Source organism: Telmatherina bonti (genome assembly GCF_933228915.1).
Source record: "Telmatherina bonti genome assembly, chromosome: 13".
NCBI classification, from domain to species: Eukaryota; Metazoa; Chordata; class Actinopteri; order Atheriniformes; family Telmatherinidae; genus Telmatherina; species Telmatherina bonti.
Genome location: NC_136611.1, coordinates 8035240 through 8058713, shown reverse-complemented (window position 1 = coordinate 8058713; position 23474 = coordinate 8035240). Strand labels below are relative to the sequence as shown.

The following is a 23474-nucleotide window of genomic DNA, read 5'->3' as shown; positions in this document are numbered from 1 at the left end:
GTTAATGCCAAATTGCAGTGCTATGAATGGGTGTAGGAGACTCCGGGTGCTGAACTGACTGACCTGCAATGCAGATCTGTCACTGAAAACATTTGGTACATTTAAAAAAAAAAAAAAAGAAAATGCAACATTTCACTTTTTGAACTATCACATTTTCTCACTTCCTAGATTCCGACAAAGTGTGAATAAAATGCATCCCACCCCAACTTCTTCTGAAAATTGTTACTTGCATCGGAGTCTTAGACTATTTTTAATAAGTCTATTCAAATTTATGGGACGAAATGATTTGAAATCACTCACTTTTAAATTGTTCAACCTTTCATTAAACTCTTCCAAGAAATAGTTGACAGTGAGGAGGAGAATTAGTCTGTTTGTGTCTATGGATTCATTATGCAACATGTGCATAAACAGTTATAAGGATTACTAAGTGTGTGGATATTAAGCATATCTTCCCCCATGGTAATCGCTCCGGAAGAACTGCAGAGAAAAGCTTTTAAAAGGAAGAAGTGTCCATCATCCATCCAATCATTAATGCTGTAAATCTGCCCATTAAAAAAAAACCTTAAATAAAGCTCCAAATAAGAACCAAAACAGGCTGAAAATGTCATTTTAAACCACAATAAAGCTGTCATTCTGGTTTCCAGGCTTTATGGGACAAGAAATTGATTCATTTTTCAAAAGGACAGGCTAATCAGATTATGGAAGTAACTGCAAATTAAACTTTCTTTTCTTTTCAGATGTCTGCAGACTGGCTCTGTTTAAAATGTTAAACATCTGTTACGAAACCATTTAACCGCAGATGTTTTCTTTTCACATGCGGTGGGAATGGTTGAACCACAGCACGCTGCTTTCTGCACAACAATTATCAGCACGTTTTTCCAAAATGTTCGCAATTTAGCGTCAGTTTTATTTTTAAAAAATTTTTAAAAAAAAAATACAGAAAGATTCCAATGCAACAAATGATCAGAGAGGCTCGCAAGTGCAAATGACAAAAAAACAAAGAGAAAGCAACGTGTTTTCAGAGCTGTCATCCACAGAAGAAGCGCACACACATACACGCGCTCCGCAGTCAGTGAGCGCGCAGACCCGCCGCCACCGCTGGCCTGCGGAGTCCGCTCCGCTCCGCACTGCCTGGAAACCTGCCCTCCTGCTGTTTGTCCAAGTCACACACTACACAACAAACCAACAACACAAAACAACAACAAACACTCACTTCCCCAGCTCCTCGTACAGCTGATACTCGTCTGTGAATCGCGTACAGGTTGTCGTGGCCATGTCTCTCCCCTGTCTCTCGCTGGATATTTTCCTCCTCAATAAACTCTAAAACAATTACAGTAAATTATAAAATAATATTTAATTTAAAAAAAAGAAAGCACAGTTCCGCCCAGCAGCTAGCCGGCCGTCGGAGCGGTGAAATGCCTTTAAAGAGGCGCCGAGTGACGGAAGGTTTGATACAGAAAGACGAAGCAGCTCGTGTGGGTGTTCTCTCTGTCTCCGCTATCTGACAGCTACGCGCTCATCCGACCTGCTGGCAAGCTAGATCAGCTGTGGACACACAGTTCCCGTCAGGATTTTCAAAATTAAAGGTAGCTTTGACGTTAAACCCATAGACCTTATATAAAAGATGGACGGAGCGTTCGGCGGGTAAAAGTGAAGCCTCTGCGGAAGTGCATAAAACTGCAGTTCCCCTTTCATCCGCTAGGGGCTGCAAAACAGAACAAATCCCCATAGACTCCCATGTTAAAAAGACCAACTTCACAGCAGAAATAAACATGTTTACAGCCTGGTTCAAAAATCTGTTTTTGGTTTAATAGGTCAGGTTTACCTTCATGACAACTGTGAGGAGAGTGATTTTTTTTTTTTTTCAAACTCGCCCGTTTAAAAGTAATTTAATCTCGAAGTTTGACATATTTAGGGGCGTGTCCCTTTGATTGACAGGTACCCGATCTCCCGCTTCAAATAAGAAGAATGTAGAACAACCGCGGTTTTTAGCCGGTTAGCAACGTGACTTAGCTTTAGCCCGCTTACCTCTGTTAGCTGGTTACCTCCTGTTATCTCCTGGTTAGCTTGGTTAGCTCTTAGCTACAGAAAGCTCGGAGTTCGTTCGATGTCAATCATCCACCATGACGCTCACAGCCCCCCTTTCAGCTCCACCTCTTTGCCCATATTTGTATTTTCCAGGCGAGACACACATGATGCTGCCAAGATGATGATGGTAGGAACCGCCCACCGAGTTTCAATTCAGCTCTTCAGAAACCTGTGAGTGACGTCACGGAGGCTATGTCCATGTCTTTATATCAGGAGTGTCAAACTGCAGTCCTGGAGGGCCGGTATCCTGCAGGTTTTTGTTGTCTCTGTGCTCCAACACACACCTGACCGACACTCAAACAGGTTGACAAGAAGCTGCTGGATCCATTGATTTGAATCAGCTGTGTTGGTGGAGGGAAACAACAAAAACCTGCCGGATTCCCGCCCTCGAGGACTGGATTCTGACATCCCTGCTTTATATACAGTCTATGGTTAAACCTTAACACAAAGAAACTATCCAGAAATATCGACTAATGTCTGATTTTATTGTACATGGTCAGAAAAAAAATTGGAAATGTTTAATAATTTATTTAAATGTGCAAAAATAAAAGGAAAATCCTGTGGTGGATTTATGACCCGTCCAGAGTGCACCTGATGATGGCTGGGATAGGATCCAGTTTCATCGCAACCCTGAATTGGACTGAGCAATGAAGATAATAAATAAATAAATTCATTAATTAATAAAAAGGAACTTACTTTATGTCAAATACACTTTGTGTAATTCTAACAAAGATGAATGTCAATACAGTGTTTTTACCATAATTGTTCTTCAACACAGTCAGAACTTTCTTAGTTCTCCGGGCTTTGTTGAGGATTGAGGGGTTTTTAACTGTCTATATCCTCTTATTCTAGTGTAGGTTCATAGCAACTGTGGTAAGGGGTCCTTTACAGGGCCAACAACCACTCACACAAGAAAGAATTTAGAAAAAAAAAAACCCAAAACAACCTAACATGTATGTTTACCTTTTGGACTGTAGGAGAATCTTGGGGTACCCAGAGAGAGCCCACACATTTAAAAAAAAAAAAAAAAAAAAAAAAAAAAGACATGCAAACTTGACACAGATCCAATTATCTTCTTGCTCTTTTTGCACCACCATGCAACTCCGGGGTAGACTCATCGCTCCATAAGACCTGTTGCAAGCTATTTGCAGTCCACTTGTTGTGTCTTAAGTTTATCTGAGTTTTGTCTGCCTGTTCCTCCTCTTTGGGAACAACTTTTTGACAGCTCAAACAATTGCTTACTTTGGTCATTTTTGTTGATGCAATGAAAGAAATGGGGGAAAAAAACAATATGTCTGATAACAATATGGTGAAAACGCCTAAAACCAATTCCTATTAAGATGCCTGCTGTATGCTGAAACAACTCGGGTTTAGCCCTTGACTCAGCTGCCTGGCTGGGGTTTTATTATCGAATGACTAACTGATGATGGTGAGGTAGAAAAAACCGGTTACCATCCAAAGATAAACTTTAAAAGACCTTCAGAAAGCCTATAAAGCTATTGTTAAAGTTTCCTAAGATATATTAAGATAAAGGTTTATACGTTAAAATCAAAACATAAAGAAATAAGGAGTTGAAAAAGATTTTGCATAGCGTATGTTCAAATTTCTGAATCTTGAATTTTCTCTTTTAATTCAGTTAACTCAACTTAGGCTTACATTATATTTCTCACATACTTCCATTAAACAAAAGCTCAGCATTTTTAGTAAATACACTTATAAAAATGTACCTTTACTTAGCTAATAAAACTTTTTATTTTGAAGGAAAGAAAAATTCTGTTTCCGTTTTGGCGCTGAGCATCTGACTTGACGCACTCCGGCTCATTCGGTTGCTGTGTGCAGAATAGCGGTCTCGCTCTCTGCCGCCCTCTACTGGGCGAAGTGTGTAAAGGCGAAGCGCGAAAACGTAACACACCCCCGCCTGCGTATTTCCAAATAGGGGCAAACATGAGAGAGCTCGTTTGTGCCTTCAAAACATGCCGTCATGTATGAAAAAAATATTTCTGCATTAACATCAAATATTGGTCAAGCATGTAACTGATTAATTAACACACACATATGCGCTGAATTTGAGTAAGAATTCCTCAGAAAACTGCGTTGCAAAGCATTAAACGTACATGTTTAATACATCAAGACATGTAAAAATAAAATAAATTACTCACAATCTCACTGTCTCATTTGTTCTTTAGGGAAAAAATATGAACAGAGTTACCCTTCAAATGCACATTTGAAATTCATGAAATGCTATTTAGGTTCTAAGGTCATAATTAATAAAGCAAGTAGTTGATTTTTGGGGGAAAGAATCTGACAAATAAATGGAAAAGTCAGTATTTGCTTTTTTTTTTTTTTTTTTTTTTTTTTTTTTTTTAAGGTTTGCATGAGGCTGTGGTGCTGGTTGGACATCTGCACGGAGGACATCCAGTGACCTAGGTTATTTCTGAGGACTTACAGGTGGCTGCACACACTTGGTATATGTTTTAGAAGAATTCTTATTTTTGGGCAGATGTTTACTGTGATGCATACAGACAATCTGGGGGATACATGAGGAACACTGTAGCTGTCAGATCAGGGAGAAGAAGACTGGGATTCATCTTATTTCAGCAAGATAAGCAATAAAATGATCGCAGAATCAAAACCATTAAGTTAGGTAAATTTTTCTTATACACAAATATAGGGTTAAAATGTCTTGTTTCAACAGTGTCGTTTTTGTTTTTTTTTTATTAAATAAAATTTGGTGAATGTAAGAATAATCCTCCGACGATGACCTTTCGTTCTTGATCAGCTTGCGTTGTAGCGCCCCCCTCTGGTCAAAGTTAGATTTGCCCCTCACCTTACAATACATTCATTTTACGGTATTTTACATCAGATTCAAGCTGGTACGTAGTGAAATGACACTACGTACATTTATTCATCTGTATTTTACATCCATAAATTGGCATATTTAGCACTCCTGTAATCTCTCACTTACTGGCCATTTTGCACGCACCAGGTTGGACCTGCTTAGCCTTCAGAATCAGAACTGCTTCCACTTTGGAGATTTTGCCCCATGTTGACATGACAGCCTCACACAGTTGCTGTAGATTTGCTGGATGCATATCCATGATGAAAATCCAAATCTCCTTCCCGAAGCTGCTCTACTGGACTGAGATCTGGTGACTGTGGAGGCCGTTGAAGTACAGAGAACTCATTGTCATGTTGAAGAAAGCAGGTGGAGACGATTTGAGCTTGATTTGATGATTTGACATGGTGCATTGTTCTGCTGGAAGTTTCCATCAGAAGATGCTACATGAATGGGGCTGAACAGTTGATCCATGGCAGGATGGACCCTGTTTCATGTTGTTTCCACCCAATTTGGACTTTAATGTGGAGCTGAACTGGAGACTCATCAGACCAGCAACGTTTCTCCATCTTCTATTGTCCAGTTCTGGTGAGTCTGTGTGAATTGTAGCCTCAGTTTCCTGTTCTTACTGACAGGAGGGAACCCGCTGTGGTCTTCTGCTGCTGGAGACCATCTGCTTCCAGGCTGGACGTGTTGTATGTTTAGAGATGCTGCAGATGTTGGTTGGAATCAGAGCTTATCTGACTTCTTTTTTTTATCTCCAACCAGTCTGTCCAGTTTTGTCTGGCATCAACGAAGCATTCTGGTCCAGTGAACTGCTGCTCGCTGGATATTTTTCTTTTTCAGACCTTCTCCAGAGATCATTGTGTAAAAATCCCAGTAGATCAGCAGCTTCTGAAACCAACAATCCCCTTTATAGTCACTTAAATCACGTTTATTCCTCATTTTATTTGAACTTCAGGCGGTCGGTCGTCTTGACAACGTCCACATCTCTGAACGCACTGAGGTGCTTCCATGTGATCGCCTCATTTTGTCACCAAGAAATTGAACATAAGCAGTTATAATTATAAATAAATCTTGTCATTTTCATGGTGGATTCAGTGTGACAGGCTGCAAATTCGACAAGAGGACAGAAAAAGAAAAGAATGAAGTTGCTGAAATGACTGACTCAACATTTAGATGTTAAAAGCTGAATGAATGCTGCAGGTCGACCCGAGGAGAGCTGTGCTTTTATCAGTTTCTGCAAACCTCAATGAACAAAAATAGTGTCATTAACTTAGTTTTTCACACACTGCTTTGGCTTCATTCGCTAAATAAATACCACCACTGTGAAAAACATCATGTTTTTGTTGATCTGAAGTTTTATTTGCATTTTAATTCCTAATAAAGGCTAATCTACTTGTGCTTTGCTCATGTTTTTATGCTTTCCATCCTCACAGCAACATTATCGCAGCTAATTAGTGTCATTAGCCTCTTAGACTGATCAGACATTTGACCTTTTAGCTTCCTGAGTCATACACTTATCTGGTGTTTCATGCAGCAAAGTCATTAATTCAAACCATGATGGAAAAATAAAATAAAACTGTCATTAAAGTTCAGTTAAACTCCTTATTTATTCATAATTTGCATACACACAAACACACATACACACACAAGCCACTATAATGACAGAAATAAATATAAGCCTCACTCAGCTCAGCACTCATCACACAAACAGTCATTGTATAAATAAATTACTTTATCTCCTGATCTTTCCCCATGCGCAGCCGGAACCTCAGTCAACAACCTTTTCATATTTCATTATCACAATAATCTCTCATAATAATAATTATAATGATGATAATTCCTGTTCTCTGTTCTTTAATGTTTGGGATATTTTGTTTTCATCGTTCGTAAAGCAAACTGCACCCAGAGATGTGAGAAAAAGGTGCGGTCACTGCAGCAGCCGGACGGAGTTGACGTGGAGGTGGTAGAGGAAGTCAGCGTAGGACGCGCCTCCGTTCGGGCTCTTATCTTCCACCAGGTGGCGCTGCAGAGCCTCCTGGCACGTGTCGCCCTGCTTCACCACCACCAGCTGAGACGGGCAGAAAGAAACAGGCTTATCAGCAGATATTTTTTTATTCAGCTCATATTCTCCGTACCAGGCTGTGAGGAGTCGTAAAAAGAAACACAAGTCACAAAACAACAATTTAAGCAGTAAAAACTCCCTTTGTGTGAGAAGACAAACTAATCTGAGCTTAAATGACGAGCTCTGATTAGTTTCTGGGAAAATCATGCAGCAAAGATGTCTTATAGACATCTTTAATATGCTGTTCTATCGGGATAAAGGTATGGATGTTTTCCGATATGACCACTAGGGCTGTGATGACATGCTTTTGTCTCGATTCGATTTTTTGGGTGTCGATATGATTTAAATTGGGATTCTCACAATTCTTTGATATTGCTCATTTTTGTTGATTAAATATGTATAAAACTTTTATTTTGCTCGTCATTTTTCTTGTTTTAAATCAGGAAAAAACACCACAGTAGCCAGACCATCATTCTGTTGCCATAATGCTCAAGAAGACAAAAAAAAAGATCAATAAAAACAATAAAAATGACCATTTTAAATTGGATTATTTTTGCTTATTTGGGAAAAAAAAAATCGATTTTTTAACAAAAAATCTATTTTAAAATTGTGAAGCAAAAAAAAATCCCAATCTTTGATTTTTCGATTTGATTTTCCCTAATGGTCACTCAAACTGGATTTAAAAGCAGTTTTTCTGCAACACTTGTAAAGTTACATAAAAGCCAGCGAGATGCAGGAGCTGACTGGGAACACACCAGCACAACCAGTGCGGACAGGCTGGTGACATCAGGGTCCGTTTCTAACATCATCTCTGACAGATTATCCTACAAACCTGGAAGCAACTTAAAAGCAAATCTAATGAAGGTAGAATGAAAGTACTGCGTGTGTCCCGATACGAGCTGCTGTTAGACGACATAAACTTTCTGCAGCCCACCTTGCGACTGCAGACTGCCTGAGAGTTCAGCGTGTCGACGAGAGATCGAACACGGCTGGAGAGAGGGTTTTCCAGAGCTGGCAGCTTGGTCTGGTGAAACACACAACAATACAAAACATGAATAAACCATCAGACGTGTCATTTCATACAAAATAAAACAATATATTCACTGCAGCTGGAAAGATATACGGATCTGTGTGTTTGTACACCCACCTCTCCGGAGGGCAGCGAGGAGAAGCAGCTGATGTTGAAAAGCTCAACCAGAGTGGATGCTGGGACTTGGGTGCCCACCCACAGAAGCAGGGTGAGGGGTGCATGAACCAGATACAAGCCTCTGGGCTCCAGGCTGACAGTAGAGCAGCGCAGAGCCTCTTCTGGACTGGGGGGGTTGTAGTTGTCTGACTGTGGCTGCAGGCGACAAAGTAAAAAAAAAATAGAAGAAAACACGTGTTTCTGAATCATTTGACAAAAGTTTACAGGTTTAAATGTTCTTTTCATTGCAATAAAACAGTAAAGTATATGAAAGATTTTTCAAAATGCTTTCTTCTTCTCTCAATCAGCCAAATTTGCAGAAAATGCCTTAAAACAGCTTTTCGCCCAAAGACAGCTGGGATAGGCTCCAGATTCCCTGCCACGCTTCATCATCCGTTTTACCTGCAGCAGTAAAAACTTCATGCTTTCTCCGTGTTAACCACGCCCACCTCAAATGTCCGACCAATCACACGATACTTCTCGGAGCCCCGCAAGAAAAAGGTTCTGCCAGCCTGGTGTGTCGAGAGCAAAATGACGTCATTTTCTTCTCGGAGCCTCGAGAACAAGAAAAAAGTTCTCGCTTCTCGTGGAGGATGCAACAAGCTGAGGACTCATGTCTGAATATGTGCTTTGTTGTACAGAGGTGTGTTTTTTTGTCACATCTTTCCCCTTCGCTCTCTTTAGGTGAAGTGTGGTGATACGTCTGTTTTTTATCCCTCACCCATCCTGCCTTATCTAATCTTCTTCCTCATCCTCAGCGAGCTGCTTGTAGCTGCTGCCTCAGTCTGCCTGCTCCTGTTTATGTCCTATCTATGTTGTTTTGTATGTCTACTCTTGGACGGGTTGTACTGGAAATAATCACATGCTGGGACAGGCGTTCAGCGACAGTAAATCTGATTCTGACTCCTAGCTCCTGTGTGTAGACGGGACTGACCAGAGGCAGCAGCAGAGGGTAGAAGTGTGTGGCCGTGCTGCAGACGTCCATGCCGAGGACCTGGCAACGCTGCTGCAGCCTCTGGTGGACGGAGCTCCTCAGGCCAGGCAGCAGCACTTCACTCTTCCTCAGACTGTTGATGTAAACGGGAAGAGCTCGCAGGTACTGAGGAAGAACCAGCTGCAGAGGAAGCGAAGAAAACACGATTAAACATCGCTGAAGGTTTTAACTTTTGTAAACTTTTGTCAAAGGACTGAAATAATAAAAACAGACGTATGAACAGCATTACATTCATCATCTCACCTGTCCGGCTGATACTGAGGAAGAGCAGCAGTGTTTGCGGTAAGAGGCCAGAGCTTCTGTTACCTCAGTCTGCAGTTCCTCCCTCAGCTCCTGCAGAGGGCGCTCCAACGCCGCACAGTACACTAAACACACACCAGGAGGGGAAAGGAAGTGTGTAAAAAGTACAATCCAACATTCAAAAAGAGCATTACCTCCTATTGTCATGTCATTAAGGACAGAAGGAAGTATTTATAAAGGCTAAGCTGGGATGTGGGTTTGCATTAGTAAAACTAAAGCAAAATCAAATCAAAACGAGCTTTCAAAACCTCGTTTAGTGAATCTTATGTGGTTTTAATAAAGGCTATATCTCTTCATCATAAGAGAAAATATTACTTACTGATGCTGCTCACAACCTGCATACAACTCACATCAGATTACTGATTTAATCCAGTCTGTACAAGTGTTTGAAAAGAATCCAGCATGAACAACCTGTATAATCTTATAAATCTCTTTTTTCAAAGATACTTTTATTAGAAAAACATTTCCAGATTTTATCTACACTGGTGAATATACTCACTGCTCTGTGCTTCATTGTTATTCAGTTTTATTTAGTAGTTGTGTTGTTTTTAAGCACTTTGTAAGATTTGTTTAAATAAATGATAGACTAAAATGATTTTCATCATCATCATCATCATTATTATTATTATTATTATTATTATTATTATTATTATTAAATTGATCATTTTATATCAATTTTCATATGAAAAGTGGAGATTTTTTAATGAACATGCAGAAAGTTTGTCTGGACTTTTTGTACTTGATGTTTACATATATACTTCCACAGCAGACACACACTTATGGATGGAAATCAGTATCACAGGCTCTAAATAGTGGATGAGGCTCTTTGTGTAGATGTTAATACATCGTGTATGAACGGCTCTGATAACAGATGCAACTTCCAACTGGTTTGACTGGTAACTTCCAAGGCGAGTAAAAAATTATCACTGTTGCTGAATTGTCCACATTTCTGTTATTTTTCCGACTAAAAACATCCTCCAGTTGTGTGATGCACACCTGTTTTAACTATAAATCCATTTAATTTGAACATATTCTGCTGGTTTAAGGTGCAGATTTCTTACTCTTCTTGCAGTAGAAGGTGAGTAGTGTTTGGGCTTGGTAGTTCCTGAAGGTGTCCTGAAGTTGACGCGAGCATCGCAGAGTCAGCGTGTGAATCCTGCTCCTCCTCTCACCTATGTGGTTGCTGTACAACAGAACAACCTGATCACACAGGAGGGGAAAGGATTACTTCATCCTTTATTATAGTACGTGTGAATAAAATGGTGAGTAAATGTTTTTATCATGGATTCAAACAGAAACAAAGCTTTTACTTAAAAATGAGGTGACGATCCAGTTAGATGTTCACAGATTTTTTTTTTTCCCCACATCTTACAAAAACAATCTCAAAGCACCTGTATGGCTGCACCCCTCGACTCATCCAGAGCTCTGGTGTGTGCAAGCTCTACAGCCACAGTCGTCCTTCCATCAAGGGTTGCCATAGTGACGTGTGCAGGGCTTGGACCGGGGACAAACAGTCCATAACAGCCGGACACGCGCAAATCTGGTAAAACAGGTCAAAGGTGGAACGATGAGGTCCATTTTAAAAAGAAACTTCTTTAAAAAATCACACAGAAGTGGTTTGTCACCTTTGCTGACAAATATCTTGAGTTCAGCCTTGTAGGCCGTGTCTGCCTCCACGGTCAGCTTTAGGTCGCTGCTAAAACGCTCTCTGTCCAATTCACCCTGCAGAGGACATGTGAAACGTTCAAGCTTACAACACAAAGCTAAAAACATCCATTTTTCTGCTGCAGCGCTGCAGTAAAGGAGGAAAAAGTCATTTCCTCTCCACAGCTAAGCCAACTAGCAGCTGGTTTTGGCCTTAAATATAGAAAATAAAAAGTTTTCTAAGAAAATTCCCTAAAAAACATCATGTTCCTTTAAAAACAGGCAGTAAGAACAACTTTTAGAGTCATTTCCTGTGTGAAAGTGGGAGAAGTCGCCGCTGTACCTGCAGGTGGCTGTAGGTGTGTAGGGCTCCACCTGTCAGGTATGGAACGTGCCCTGGCCATGCCCCGCCCACGTTGCGATGCGAGAGGACAAACAGGTGAATGCCACAGCCCTGACTGATGCACTGCTTGGCCAATGAGATGGCTGCTTCTGATGGCTGAAAGATGGACTGGAAATAAAAAAGTAAAGACAAATGAATGAAATCTGAACAGTTTTGCCGACTTTTTTCCTTTAAGATGCACAGTTAAACACATTTTTCCCTGCTGTTGAATCTTCTGCACACGCTGCCAGTATATAAAGTGCATTACTCTACATGTGTACATGTGACATGTACCTTTGGTTTGTTGGTGCCAAAGAACCCTGAGGAGGAGTTGGTGTTTCCCATCTCGATCAGATCAGCCGTGTGGAAGATCAGCAGCTTCCCAGGACACCTCAGGCCCTACATTCAATGTGTCAGAAGGTCAGAACCATAATTCTATCAATAACAGTAAACTTGCACCATACATATAGATGAATACAGCACAGGGTGTGCAACCGAACCTCCAGCACAGCCAGCCCTGCTTTAACAGGCAGCTCAACGGGAACTTCACTGGATTCACCAGAGTCTGCAGTGAACTGAGGAATCAGCTGTAACACGCTACAAAAACAGAAAACAGATTATAAAACCATGGAAGTATAAGCTTAATATAGTCATCAGATGAATATTAATAACACAGAATCACAGATTTATTAAAAGCAGCTCATGAATATCACTTTTTCAGACGACAAAGGCAGGTTTAACTCAGTCAGTATATCTCATTTCTAATATCTTCCAAGCTCTGAGGTTTCAGAATATATGACATTTAACACTTGTTGATGAATCTGAAAGCAAACACCAGAAGCAGTGAAGTTACAGCTGGCTTTGGAAACAAACAAGAAAAAGGAAAATAATGGTCCAATATTGGTCTCTATCAGCAGAACAAAGAGTGTAAAACAACCACGTGTTACCTGTCAATACTTTCTATGCCATCTCTGAGAGACACCACAAGCCCCTCCCTCACAGGAAGCTGCATGTCCTCCGTCTCTGTGATGATGAGCATGTGAGGCCGGGACAGCTTGAGACTGAGGTCGTACAGGTGGATCCTGCTGTCGTAAGTCATTAGACCAACACGGACATCTGACAAGGAATGACCAACTTCCCTGCACAAGTAAAGAGAGATCCTGAAGACTGATGAAATTCTGCTTAAGTGGTGAAAATGTGCATGAACACATAAGAGCATGCTTACTAGGGCTGCTCGATTATGACAAAAATTATAATCACAATTATTTTGACTGAAATTGAGATCTTGATTATTTGACACAATTATCCAGTATTTTTAAACAACGCTGCGCGTCATGGTGTTCTAGACTCCGTGTTGTGCATTATAACCGTCTAATGCACGGTTCCGAGTTGTTTAACCCACTTTTACCGCTTATACAGGAACTATTTTACGTTAGTCTGGATGTACGTTTTATGCCAAACAACTGCTGTCAGGCTGCAGTGCGTTTCTCTCATTCACCTGTTAAAAGAGGCTGATCTGAACCAGCTGATTAACGCGTTGCTATGGTAACGCCCTGTAACGAAGGGATATTACAGTGATTTAACTCGCCGAACTACATTTGCGTTTATACAAAAATAATGCGGCCAGTTCTCACTGACAATGGTATAAACTATGTTTAGGTGAACTTCCACAACCTACTGCAGTTATTCTACATTGACCTGCAGCCGGAGCCGACTGAGACTGGCCGCCTGGGAGTGCTTTAGGATGGGAGAGGCTCCCGCTGCTCCTTCCTTACAGTAACTGCAGAACAATATGTCTTCAAGTCAGTCGCCAAAACACCAGAAAAGTCTCTAGTAACTTAGCGAGAAACTGGCACAGTGTCTGAATGAAAGCAAAGCGGCTGTGGGAGGAGTTTACAGCACAGCGCTGCAATGCCAGAGACGCTCGATTAGCAGCTGAAGACAGCAGGAGAGGAAACTGGAAAGAAAAAAAATAATCGCACCTTTTTATTTTTATGATCATTGAAAACCCAGATCGTAACTGAGATAAAAATCCGATTAATCGCCCAGTCCTACTGCTTACCTGCTCAAAGAAGCAAGCAACGTTCGTATTTGTTGTGTTACAAATTCCAAATGTCCTCCTCTCAGAGCTGAGACAGACACGTCGATGGCCAGAATCAGCGCAGGAGAGTCACCCTGGGATGCAGTACAACAATCATCAAGCTAACTACCAACCTCCAGATAGAGTGAATATAATGACCACCATGCCAGCGAAACGTAAAAGGTTTGAGAGGGAAGCCAACCTTCTGAGAGTGGAGTATTTCATATGACCCCATACAGAGTTCAGGCCTTGTGTCTTTATCCACTCGAACTCCTTCCACCCCTTTGGTGGGTTGGTAGTGTTGCCAAGGAACTGAGACGTAAGAGGAGAAAAACACTGATGCAGGAAAGGAAGCATAAAAACAAGCTAGCTACTCAGACGCGGCCGCCACACATATGACCTTCTGTTCATCCAGATATTCGTCATTGTTGATTATTCTGTTAGATATCAACTCAACTATGAACCTTTTAATTACCGCCTACATACTTAACACAGAGTCAGAACAATAATATTTGGAAATTGACTGAAAGAATCAAATCTAAAACAAATCCATATCAAGTCTTACCCTCGGTGAGTTTACCACAGAAGGGGCAGTGGAACATCTGTCCGCAGTCCTGCCAGCTCATCGCCGGGCACATGGAGGCTCCACACCAACCGCATCCCACAACGCAGTCTGTGTCTTTGCCTAGTGGGAGGGGCTTCTGCAGGCAATAACTACATCAATTAAATTTAATCTCTTAAAGACACAGTTACATGTTTTTATCTCCTTACATCGACGCAATAGCCTTTTTACACATCTCACCCAAAAATCTATTAATCGACCGCTATTTTACTAAAACCATGAAGAGAGAACCCTGGCTATGCTTTAGAGTTGATTTTAAGACCTTCAGCTTGTTCCATCCTCCTCGAGGCTCCGAGAAGAAAATGACGTCATTTTGTTCTCGACACACCGGGCTGGCAGAACTTTTTTCTTGTGGGGGTTCGAGAAGTATCGTGTGATTGGTCGGACATTTGAGGTGGGCGTGGTTAACACGGAGAAAGCATGAAGCGGAGTTGCTGCTTCCGTGTTTTTACTGTTGCAGGTAAAACAGATTGTTTTAATAAAACAGTTGATCGAGGTGGTGAGAAAGTACAAACATTTTTACATGTGGAATTAAAACACTCGGACCCAGCCGCGTGCACGACCCGCCCTGCCGCGTGCACGACCCGCCCCGCCGCGGACGAAGTTGCTCGTTAAATATGAAACTAGAAAAAATATAAAATTCCATCTGTAAACTTTTAAGTTATCTTGAGCACAAAGACGCCGGGAAAAACATAACCTCCCTGGTGGAGGTAACAACAGGGTTCATTGCACATAAAAGCAGACATCGGCCCCCGCAGTGATCCCTCCCCACTGCAGATGTGCTTCTCCTGGAGGATGTATGGACCTGACGAAAAAGAAGTCTTTTCTTGTTCTTGCAGCCTCATCTGGAGGATGTAACAAGCTTTACTGTTAACTTTTAAAGCCCTTCATGCTGCCCTCTCTGAGCCGGGTTCTGGTGGAGGTTTTCTTCCTGTTCAAAGGGAGTTTTTCCTTCCCACCATCGCCTCATGCAGCTCAGGATAAGGGATTGAATCGACGTCATGATTCGATGCAATCAGTTGGTTTTTATTAGAGAGGCTATTTATGAATTGGCTTGAACTGATGTGTATGTAAAGTGCCATGAGACGACATTGTTGTGAAGTGGCGCTATACAAATAAAGCTGAAGTGGACTGAATTTTACTCTTTATATTTTCTTCTTAACATTTGGCCGAGGGATTTTAGTTCTCCAGGAGATTTGACTGAAGATTTTAGATTTTTTTTCAAACATACTTTTACCAGAAAACCTTTCCAGATTTTATCTATACTGGTGATTATACTTGTTGTGTGATTATTGTTATTCAGTTTTATTTTATTGTATTGTCGTTTAAGCGCTTTGTTAAGATTTATTTCAATTAGACAAATAAAATGATTTTCATCATCATCATTTGTATTATTATTACATCAATCATTTTATATCCATTTTCACACATGAAAAGTGGAGATTTTTAAATGAATATGAAGTAAAGTTTGTCTGGACTTTCTGTACTTGTTGTTTACATATATACTTCATCAGCAGAAGGAAATCAGTATCATAGGCTGCAAATAGTGGATGAGGCTCTTTGTGTAGACATCAATACGTCGTGTATGTCCAGGGTTTTACTGATTCACCTTTTGTCATTTTGGAATGAAATTATCAGCTTAAAACCAACCTCTTGAACATTTTGTTTCACAAGTGGGGTGACCAGAGCTCCCAATGGCAGATGAGTTAGCAGCACCATCTGACCCTCACATGGTACACAGTATGAGGTGGAGCGGATGGCAAAAGGACTTGCATTACCTATCCCATACAAGAGATCAATAGAGACAATGCAGCTTAAAGTACATTGAAATAAAATACACTAACAGGAAAAACTGGACACAGAAACATAAATCAATATGAAATTAGACTGAAGATCTATTTTAATTAACTGCTTATGTAGAATATTTCTGCCATTAATAAAATACATAATAAATATCCAAAGTGTTAAAGGCTGGGTGAGGAAAAGTTAAATCTGTTAAAACCAGTTAAAACTGGTTTAATACACTATGCCGAACATTTCTGTGACTCACACAGAGAGTGTGTGTTTACCTCTGTCTTCTACAACACAGGATGTTGTTGCCAGAGGAGGAAGACGGGAATAAGACTCTGAAACAAAGATCTTGCCTTCCCACTCGGCCTTGTCCTCCGCCATCACTTTCACCTGAGGCACAAAGACAGAGAGGTGTCAGCCTGGAAGGATATGGTGACAGTTGTCATATCCATCCAATCACAGCTATTGCAACCCATTTGTAACCTTAAAAACTTCAGCTGTATATATATTTACTTGTCATGTTTGTCTTTAGCTGTTATGCTAGTTTTTTTTTTTTTTTTAACAACATACTTATTCATATTTATTCATTTCCTTTCATTAAAGAAGGAATAAAACAGCTGCCTGTAAAAAAAAAAGCTGAACTAAAGTGACTGACTAAAGTAATAATGAATAAAAATTTTATGAAAATCATTACATTATTTTCTAATTCTTGTTCAATAGAAATATTTTTTTTTAAAGCAAACAAATAAGATAAATTATTCCATATTACATCAGTCATAAACTAATATTTAGTTGAACAATCCTTTAATGTTTCTGCTCCAGTCAGGTGTTTTCTGTTCCTCTCAGTCAGACTTCTGCACCTGTTGACAGGTATTTTGTCCCACTGTTCAACAGAAAAGTGCTCTAATTTGTCCAGGACCAATTTGTTTGTTTATTTTTTTTTTCCTTTTTCAACTCAATTAAATGAAAAAAAAAACAGTGTCTTATATTACTAAATTATATTTTTGCAAATTTTTAGTTCTTGTTCCTTTTTTAAGTCTCCAGTTATTTGAGTGATTGTTGTAAATCCAGCCTTTTCTTTAATGAAAGGGGATGATTACATATGAGCACAACTGTATGCTGCAAAGCTCTGAGATCCTTTTCAAGACTGAGACTTTGAGATGAAATGTGCACGAAGAACTATCTTCTCCGTCTGACGTTATGTTTGTATTAAAGAAGAAACTACAGGATAAAAAGAGGATGAAAGAACTTACAGCACTGGGCAGCAGTTCAGGATCCAAGCCGTAACGGGACTCAGAGTTGGGAGACTGCAGAGAGGGAACACAATATAACTACTTATTTGTACATAAATATGTCCAGACATTACTTCAATAAACCAGTATGGGGCTGATGTTTTTGCTGAGAGTCAGTTTAACCTTTTTTTGGACTTTCATAGTCATAATTTAGCTATTTTGTAGACCGAGGTGTCTTTTATTCTCGGGCTGAAGTAATGGAAAACTTTGAAACTAAACAAAAACAATTAGTGTTTACTGGCACAAAAGAAATGCATTTCATGTCAATAACTTAAAATATCAACATGAAATGTTTCAAAACAATTCAAGGAACCGCATGAACACAAATACACACTTAGCTATTATCTCACAGCACTGCAGGAGACATCAGATGTTAAGGTTTAATGTCTGAGGTGTTAAAACTCAGAACATATTAGCTTTTTGACAGGAAGAAAAAGCAAAAATAGAAAAATGATCCCCCAAAATCATGATGTCATGTGAGGAAACTTGATTTTTTCCTCAACTTTGAGCCGTCTGAAATACTAAAACTGATGAGTAAATTATCAGAATATATAAAGATCTTTGACTTTTCCCCACCTGTGGCGTCTGGCTTTGGTTCTGCACAGCTGTATTGGGAACAAAGTTTTCTGTGGTTCCTGAGAAAAATGAGGAAATCCAGTTATTATATTCTTGAAGCATTTATATTCTCATGTATCACATGCTAACCTACCACTCAAGTGTGTCGAAACTGTCCACTGAGGCTGATGCTGGATGGGAGAGGTGGGTAAAGCATGCTCACTGTGTCCAACAGACGACCTAATATTTGCTCCATCAAATACCGGCTGAGGGCTGCACTCTTTCCTCTGGTTTAAGCATTGCCCAGTAGAAGGAGGACTAACAGGAAGGTGGTTTTGAGGAGGGGACTTGGGTCCATTCAGCTGACCCTGATATGGAAGTGGAGGCTGGAACAGTGGAGCTGCTACTTGGTAAGAGTTAGGAGAGGAATAAAGTGGCATTTGGTGGAGACTGCAAGGCTGCGTGCCTTCATTTACAATAGGAAGAAAATGTGGAATAATATTCCTTCCTTGGCTTGCAGCTGGAATTGTGGTTGAGGCATTTGCATCAGGAATGATTTGCTTGACACTCTGGTCCACATGACTAAAATACTGCATGTTGTGATTGTCCTTGTGTCTGGAGGGGAAAGCCGCGACGTCCCTGGTGGAGTAGTTGTTGGACGCCAAGCAGGAGGTCTGGCCAGGTGGAGAGCCCAGGCTGAGGTGAGGAAAACTGGGTAGAGGATTGTGGAAAGGTCCTGGAGATGTAGCTGAAGTCCAGCCGTTCTGGACCACCCATGGTTGACAGGGAGGCTGTCTCTGACTGGTTGGAAGGTCATCCATCATCCTCCATAAACATTAGGGACAGGCATGTTTGTCTCTGGAGGCAGAACCTAGGAAGGCAACAGAACAGGAAGAAAATAAGTGCAGCGCTGCCAACTCTACTTATTTTTAAACTATTTCCCTGCTTTCTTTTCTATCAAGTCACTAACAACTAGTAGTGCTGCAGTTTTCTGTGGTTTTTATATTTTTCTTAAAGCATTACAAGACATTTGGGATTGCTTCCTCTACTTTTCTCAGTTGAAAATATATCTAAAACCAAAGTGCATTGTTTGTCTTCCTGCTGCAAGGGTTTTCTTTCAATAATACAATAACTCAGTTTGATATATGCACATATACGCTGCCAAAATTTCAATCTCTTATATTGAAACACTGACATGTACTCTTTCATTTTTAAAATCCTGTGCACTGTATTTGTTCTTAGCTTCACCTCCTTCAGTACTTTTCTGCTTTATGTTTATTGTACCAGGGTAAAAAAAAACTACAGCAGGTTCATTTTAATTGCCAATGCATGGGAATAAAAACAATTGTTTTTTCTAATTATGAAGGCTGTGTTGTAACTAAATACTGCCAGTGACTTATACACTGTTCTGTCCACATGAGCATTTTGGAGGAAGTAGTTCAAATGGTGCCCTGCGATGGACTGGCGAGCTGTCCAGGGTGTACCCTGCCTGTCGCCCAAAGCCAGCTGGGATAGGCTCCAGCTTCCCCGCGACCCTGAATTGGAATAAGCGGTTCGGAAAATGAATGAATGAATGAATAGTTCAAATGGTTAAATTTAAATGAAAACTTTTGAAAACTTATTGTATTCATAACCTACAATTAGTTCAGATTTACAGTAAAGCTGAAATAAATTAAAATATGTTAGATACGTTTTAAAAACTAGCAACTCAGTGTTTATATAAATTTACCATATATTGATTGGTAAGGTCACCTGTTTAGTCTTAAGTCTGCTTTTTGTCTCACGGGATTATATTTTATGGATTTTCCTGATAGTTATTTTAATTTAATAAAACATTACTGTTAGCAAGCAGTGTTAATAAACGAATAATAAATAAATTCTATGGTATTTTACAGTTGTGCTTATATCTATTCATACCCTTTCATTAAAGAAGGAAAAACACAGCTGTCTGTAAAATAAGATGAAATTGACTAAAGTAATAATAAATAAAACTTTTATGAAAGTCATTACATTATTTTCTAATTCTGGTTCAATAGAAATATTTTTTCTAAAGCAAACAAATAAGATAAATTATTACATATTACATCAGTCATAAACTAATATTTTGTTGAACAATCCTTTCCGCTCCAGTCAGGTGTTTTCTGTTCCTCTCAGTCAGACTTCTGCACCTGTTGACAGGTATTTTGTCCCACTGTTCAACAGAAAAGTGCTCTAATTTGTCCAGGACACATTTGTTTGTTTTTCTTTCTTTAACTTAATTAAATGAAAAAACAGTGTCTTATCTTACTAATTTATATTTTTGCAAATTTTTTGTTATTTTTCCTTTTTTCAGTCTCAAGTTATTTGAGTGACTGTTGTAAATTCAGCATTTTCTTTAATGAAAGGGTATGAGTACATAAGAGCATAACTGTATATTAGAAATATGCCAAACACCAACCGGATATTAATTACCTGACATAAACTATAACTGTAAAACACACAGATTTTTTGCAAAAGCTTAAATAAATTAAAATATATTAGATACGTTTTATAAACTAGCAACTCGGTGTTTATAGAAATTTACCATATATAAATTGGTAAGGTCACCTGTTTAGTCTTTAGTCTGCTTTTTGTCTCGCGGGATTATATTTTCTCCATTTTCCTGATAGTTATTTTAATTTAATATAATATTACTGTTAGCAAACATTGTTAATAAACTAATAATAAATAAATTCTATGGTCTTTTAGATTACAAATATACTAAACACCACCCGTATATTAATTACCTGACTTAAACTATGTAAAACCGGACTAAATCGTAAATATACTGACTTTATCTGCCAGCTAGCTCATGTTAGCTAACAATAACAGATGTTAACTCTATAACAGAATGAACTCTACACATGCAATGACCTCAGATAAACAGTTAGGGTTAAATAACAAGCCTAAATGTATTAAATCTTATTTTCTATATCAGGAGATCAGACTAGTTACCTGGCATCAATAGAAGCAGCGGAGTCTGCACGCGGCGTTGGCCGTCAACATTACGACGTCAATGCGCGAAAAGCTTTACTTTATATTATAGTTAAATATAATCCGTCATAATAAAAAGCTACATTTTCAATAATGACATTTTTGCGGAAACACCACCTGCTAATTCTTGAAAACTGAGCTTTGCTGCAAAATTAACATCACGTAGGCTAGAAGCAAAAATCCGTTTCCGTTCGTCCTTTCAAAATAAAATCCTGCTAAACATAAATAATTTTTTTTATTCCCACAATATATGAATAATTCTTAAATTATTTTTAGATACATATGAAAGAGAAGCCGTTTGTTTTTCCCCTTTAGATACAATACTCGAGTAAATGGATATATCACATTGAGTTCAGGTCAATGGAACTTGACAGCACCAATTACAGCAGTAATTTTGAAGCAGTTCAATGCAATAAAATTCAGTCGAGTCCAAATAAACCAATTTAAAATAACTTTATTTGCCCAGTAGAGTAGCTGTCAATATACATATTAAAATAAAATTTAAATAAATAAATAAAAACAAGATTTTCTTTGAATAAAAAGTTATATAATAAGTTCATCTAAAGAAAGAAGACAGTTGCTTTATCTGAAGCCCAACTTTAACCTAAATTGGGAGATAGTTCCACGAGAGAGGGACCCCAAAATCTAGGAATTATGGTTAAAACAGCAGCCTGAGGGCAATCTATGACTATATAGAACTTAATGATCTTTAAGTTCCAATAAAGGTTGATCATTAAAGAAAAATTTGCCTGGATTAGTTTTATCTCTATGACACAAACTTTCTACATATAAAAACATCTAACGTTATCAGTTGTTTTATGCACCACAATCTATGGAAAAAGGGTTATCATTAGAATTACGATAATTTATTTTTATCAGTGAAAACAACAGTATTTTCAACAAACTTTTTTTAAAGTGATGGAATAAGAAGCATCTGACATTTCTGTGTAAACTGGTGCATTTTATTCTCTTCCATCTCCCCTTTTCCGCTGTAAACTTCTTTGGTAACAAACACAACTCCACTTTGCACCAGTTTGGTTTTAAATTTCCTTTGTCCATTTTCTCCTTCCAACTCATATTACCTTTTCATTTGACTCTTAAATTTCCTCCCTGGTCGACCAGTACGCTTCCTTTACATGCCTTCCCATTTTATTTGTACTTGCTCCAAATTTTATACACAGCAAACAACCAGCATCAGTTACCACACTCAGAGTGGAATTACCTTTCTGCTGTTTCACCTGACAGGTATCTGGTCATGCTCAAGTTTCTTGGCCATCAGCCATGTGCTACAGCATCTTGTAAGCCTTTTCTGCAGCCTGATTCACATATTCTAAGTTGCAAACATGCAAATTTCCATTTCTTTACTAGCCAGTAACTATAAATATTTTGCCATCTTTTTTTTCCCCCTACCTACATCATTTCCTTGGATATTGTATCATACATTTCCTTATATTATAAATGAGCAAGTTACTTTAAACTGGCTTCTTTAAGGAGTTTGTAATTAAACGATGAAAAATTATTACAAGTTAAAACTAAATGCATGTTTTTGCTTTAAAATGACTTTTTCTGTCTCAAAGTGAATGGATTTGCTCATTCTTCAATTTTGCAACAATAAATCACTCCAACAAAATGTGCTTTTATTTTATTTATGGAACAGCAGTGACTTATTATCTTTCTTGATGCTTAGTTTTAATAAAAAATTAAGTTTAACACAAAATGCCCCTGTACTAAACCATAAACGGTCAAACAAAGTGATCACAGTCAGACAAACAGCATCAAAACCTCAAACTTTGCCATCAACTAAAATTCTAATACACATACTTTGTTTGTACTTTTTAAGTCTCTATCAAATAAACTTGATTTAGAAAAGTACAGTAAAATCGGAAAGAACTCTCGACAATCATTGACCACAACACTTTCCTGTTCATCCTACTGTTGTTTAAATGTCAACAGAGGTGGAGAATGATTCTGATAAAAAGATGCAAAAAAGAAAAAAGGGACGTAAGGGAGTGAGAACGAGAAGTTTAGACAGTAATTAAAAAATAAAAAGTAGCAGGTTTGAGTCTGAACAGCAGGTTTCTGTTACAGCTGATGGTAATATCCAACATTCTGCAGGAACTGTTCCTCTTGACTGGAGCGGTCGTGCTTTTTCGATGACTTCTTGGAAGAGTCGCGTTTCTGTCTCTGTAAGGAAGTGATCCTGTTTCTGACGTAGTCCTTTACACCTTTCCAGGAACGGGCTCTCAGTGCATGTGCCTCAGCATCGAGGCACTGGACGCAGTCGTTTTTCTGAGGCAACTTGTGTTCTTTAATAAAAGACATCATGTGTTTTTCTACAGCACAAACTTCTGCTTCGTCCCACTTAAGTTTGCCTTTGTGATGGACACCTGTATGAGCTAAAAATGTAAAAATATATGTTATTATACAAAGAACTGTCTATATTTATTACTCATTGTCTATATCCATTTTTAAATAACTTTTTAATACTGACAGCAGGGACGGTCTTTGCTATGGGCAATGTGGGCGACCGCTCAGGGTGCAACCTTTTTGGATCAACGTGAATTTGTTCACATCACGTGACATCAATCTTAGCTCTGGGTGTTCGATGGATGGAAAGGTGAAGA

At 39.1% G+C, this 23474-nt stretch overlaps 2 protein-coding genes across 5 annotated transcripts in view; both read right to left on the bottom strand.

The window, feature by feature from the left end:
- LOC306764263 (calcium/calmodulin-dependent protein kinase type II subunit gamma-like) overlaps window positions 1-1485 on the bottom strand; it is an 87117-nt gene extending 85632 nt beyond the window's left edge. For all 4 annotated transcript variants that reach the window (XM_079251358.1, XM_079251355.1, XM_079251357.1 and 1 more), the window contains exon 1: window positions 1214-1485. In XM_079251358.1, the coding sequence (XP_079107484.1) occupies window positions 1214-1275 (62 nt within the window). In that variant the 5' untranslated portion in view covers window positions 1276-1485. The remainder of the gene's footprint in view (window positions 1-1213) is intronic.
- A 5360-nt stretch (window positions 1486-6845) lies between these two features.
- Window positions 6846-23172, bottom strand: LOC306764162 (protein transport protein Sec24C-like; the record flags this gene model as incomplete). The annotated part of the gene is made up of 21 exons (XM_079251203.1): window positions 6846-6998; window positions 7927-8016; window positions 8140-8334; window positions 9113-9292; window positions 9416-9537; window positions 10534-10672; window positions 10864-11012; window positions 11098-11194; window positions 11460-11627; window positions 11793-11897; window positions 11999-12095; window positions 12446-12637; window positions 13561-13673; window positions 13781-13890; window positions 14144-14279; window positions 15851-15978; window positions 16270-16381; window positions 17245-17298; window positions 17634-17637; window positions 18430-18534; window positions 22937-23172. The coding sequence occupies 21 exons, from the start codon at window positions 23170-23172 to the stop codon at window positions 6858-6860; spliced, it is 2673 nt and encodes an 890-aa protein (XP_079107329.1). The 3' UTR covers window positions 6846-6857.
- Window positions 23173-23474: the final 302 nt, after the last annotated feature.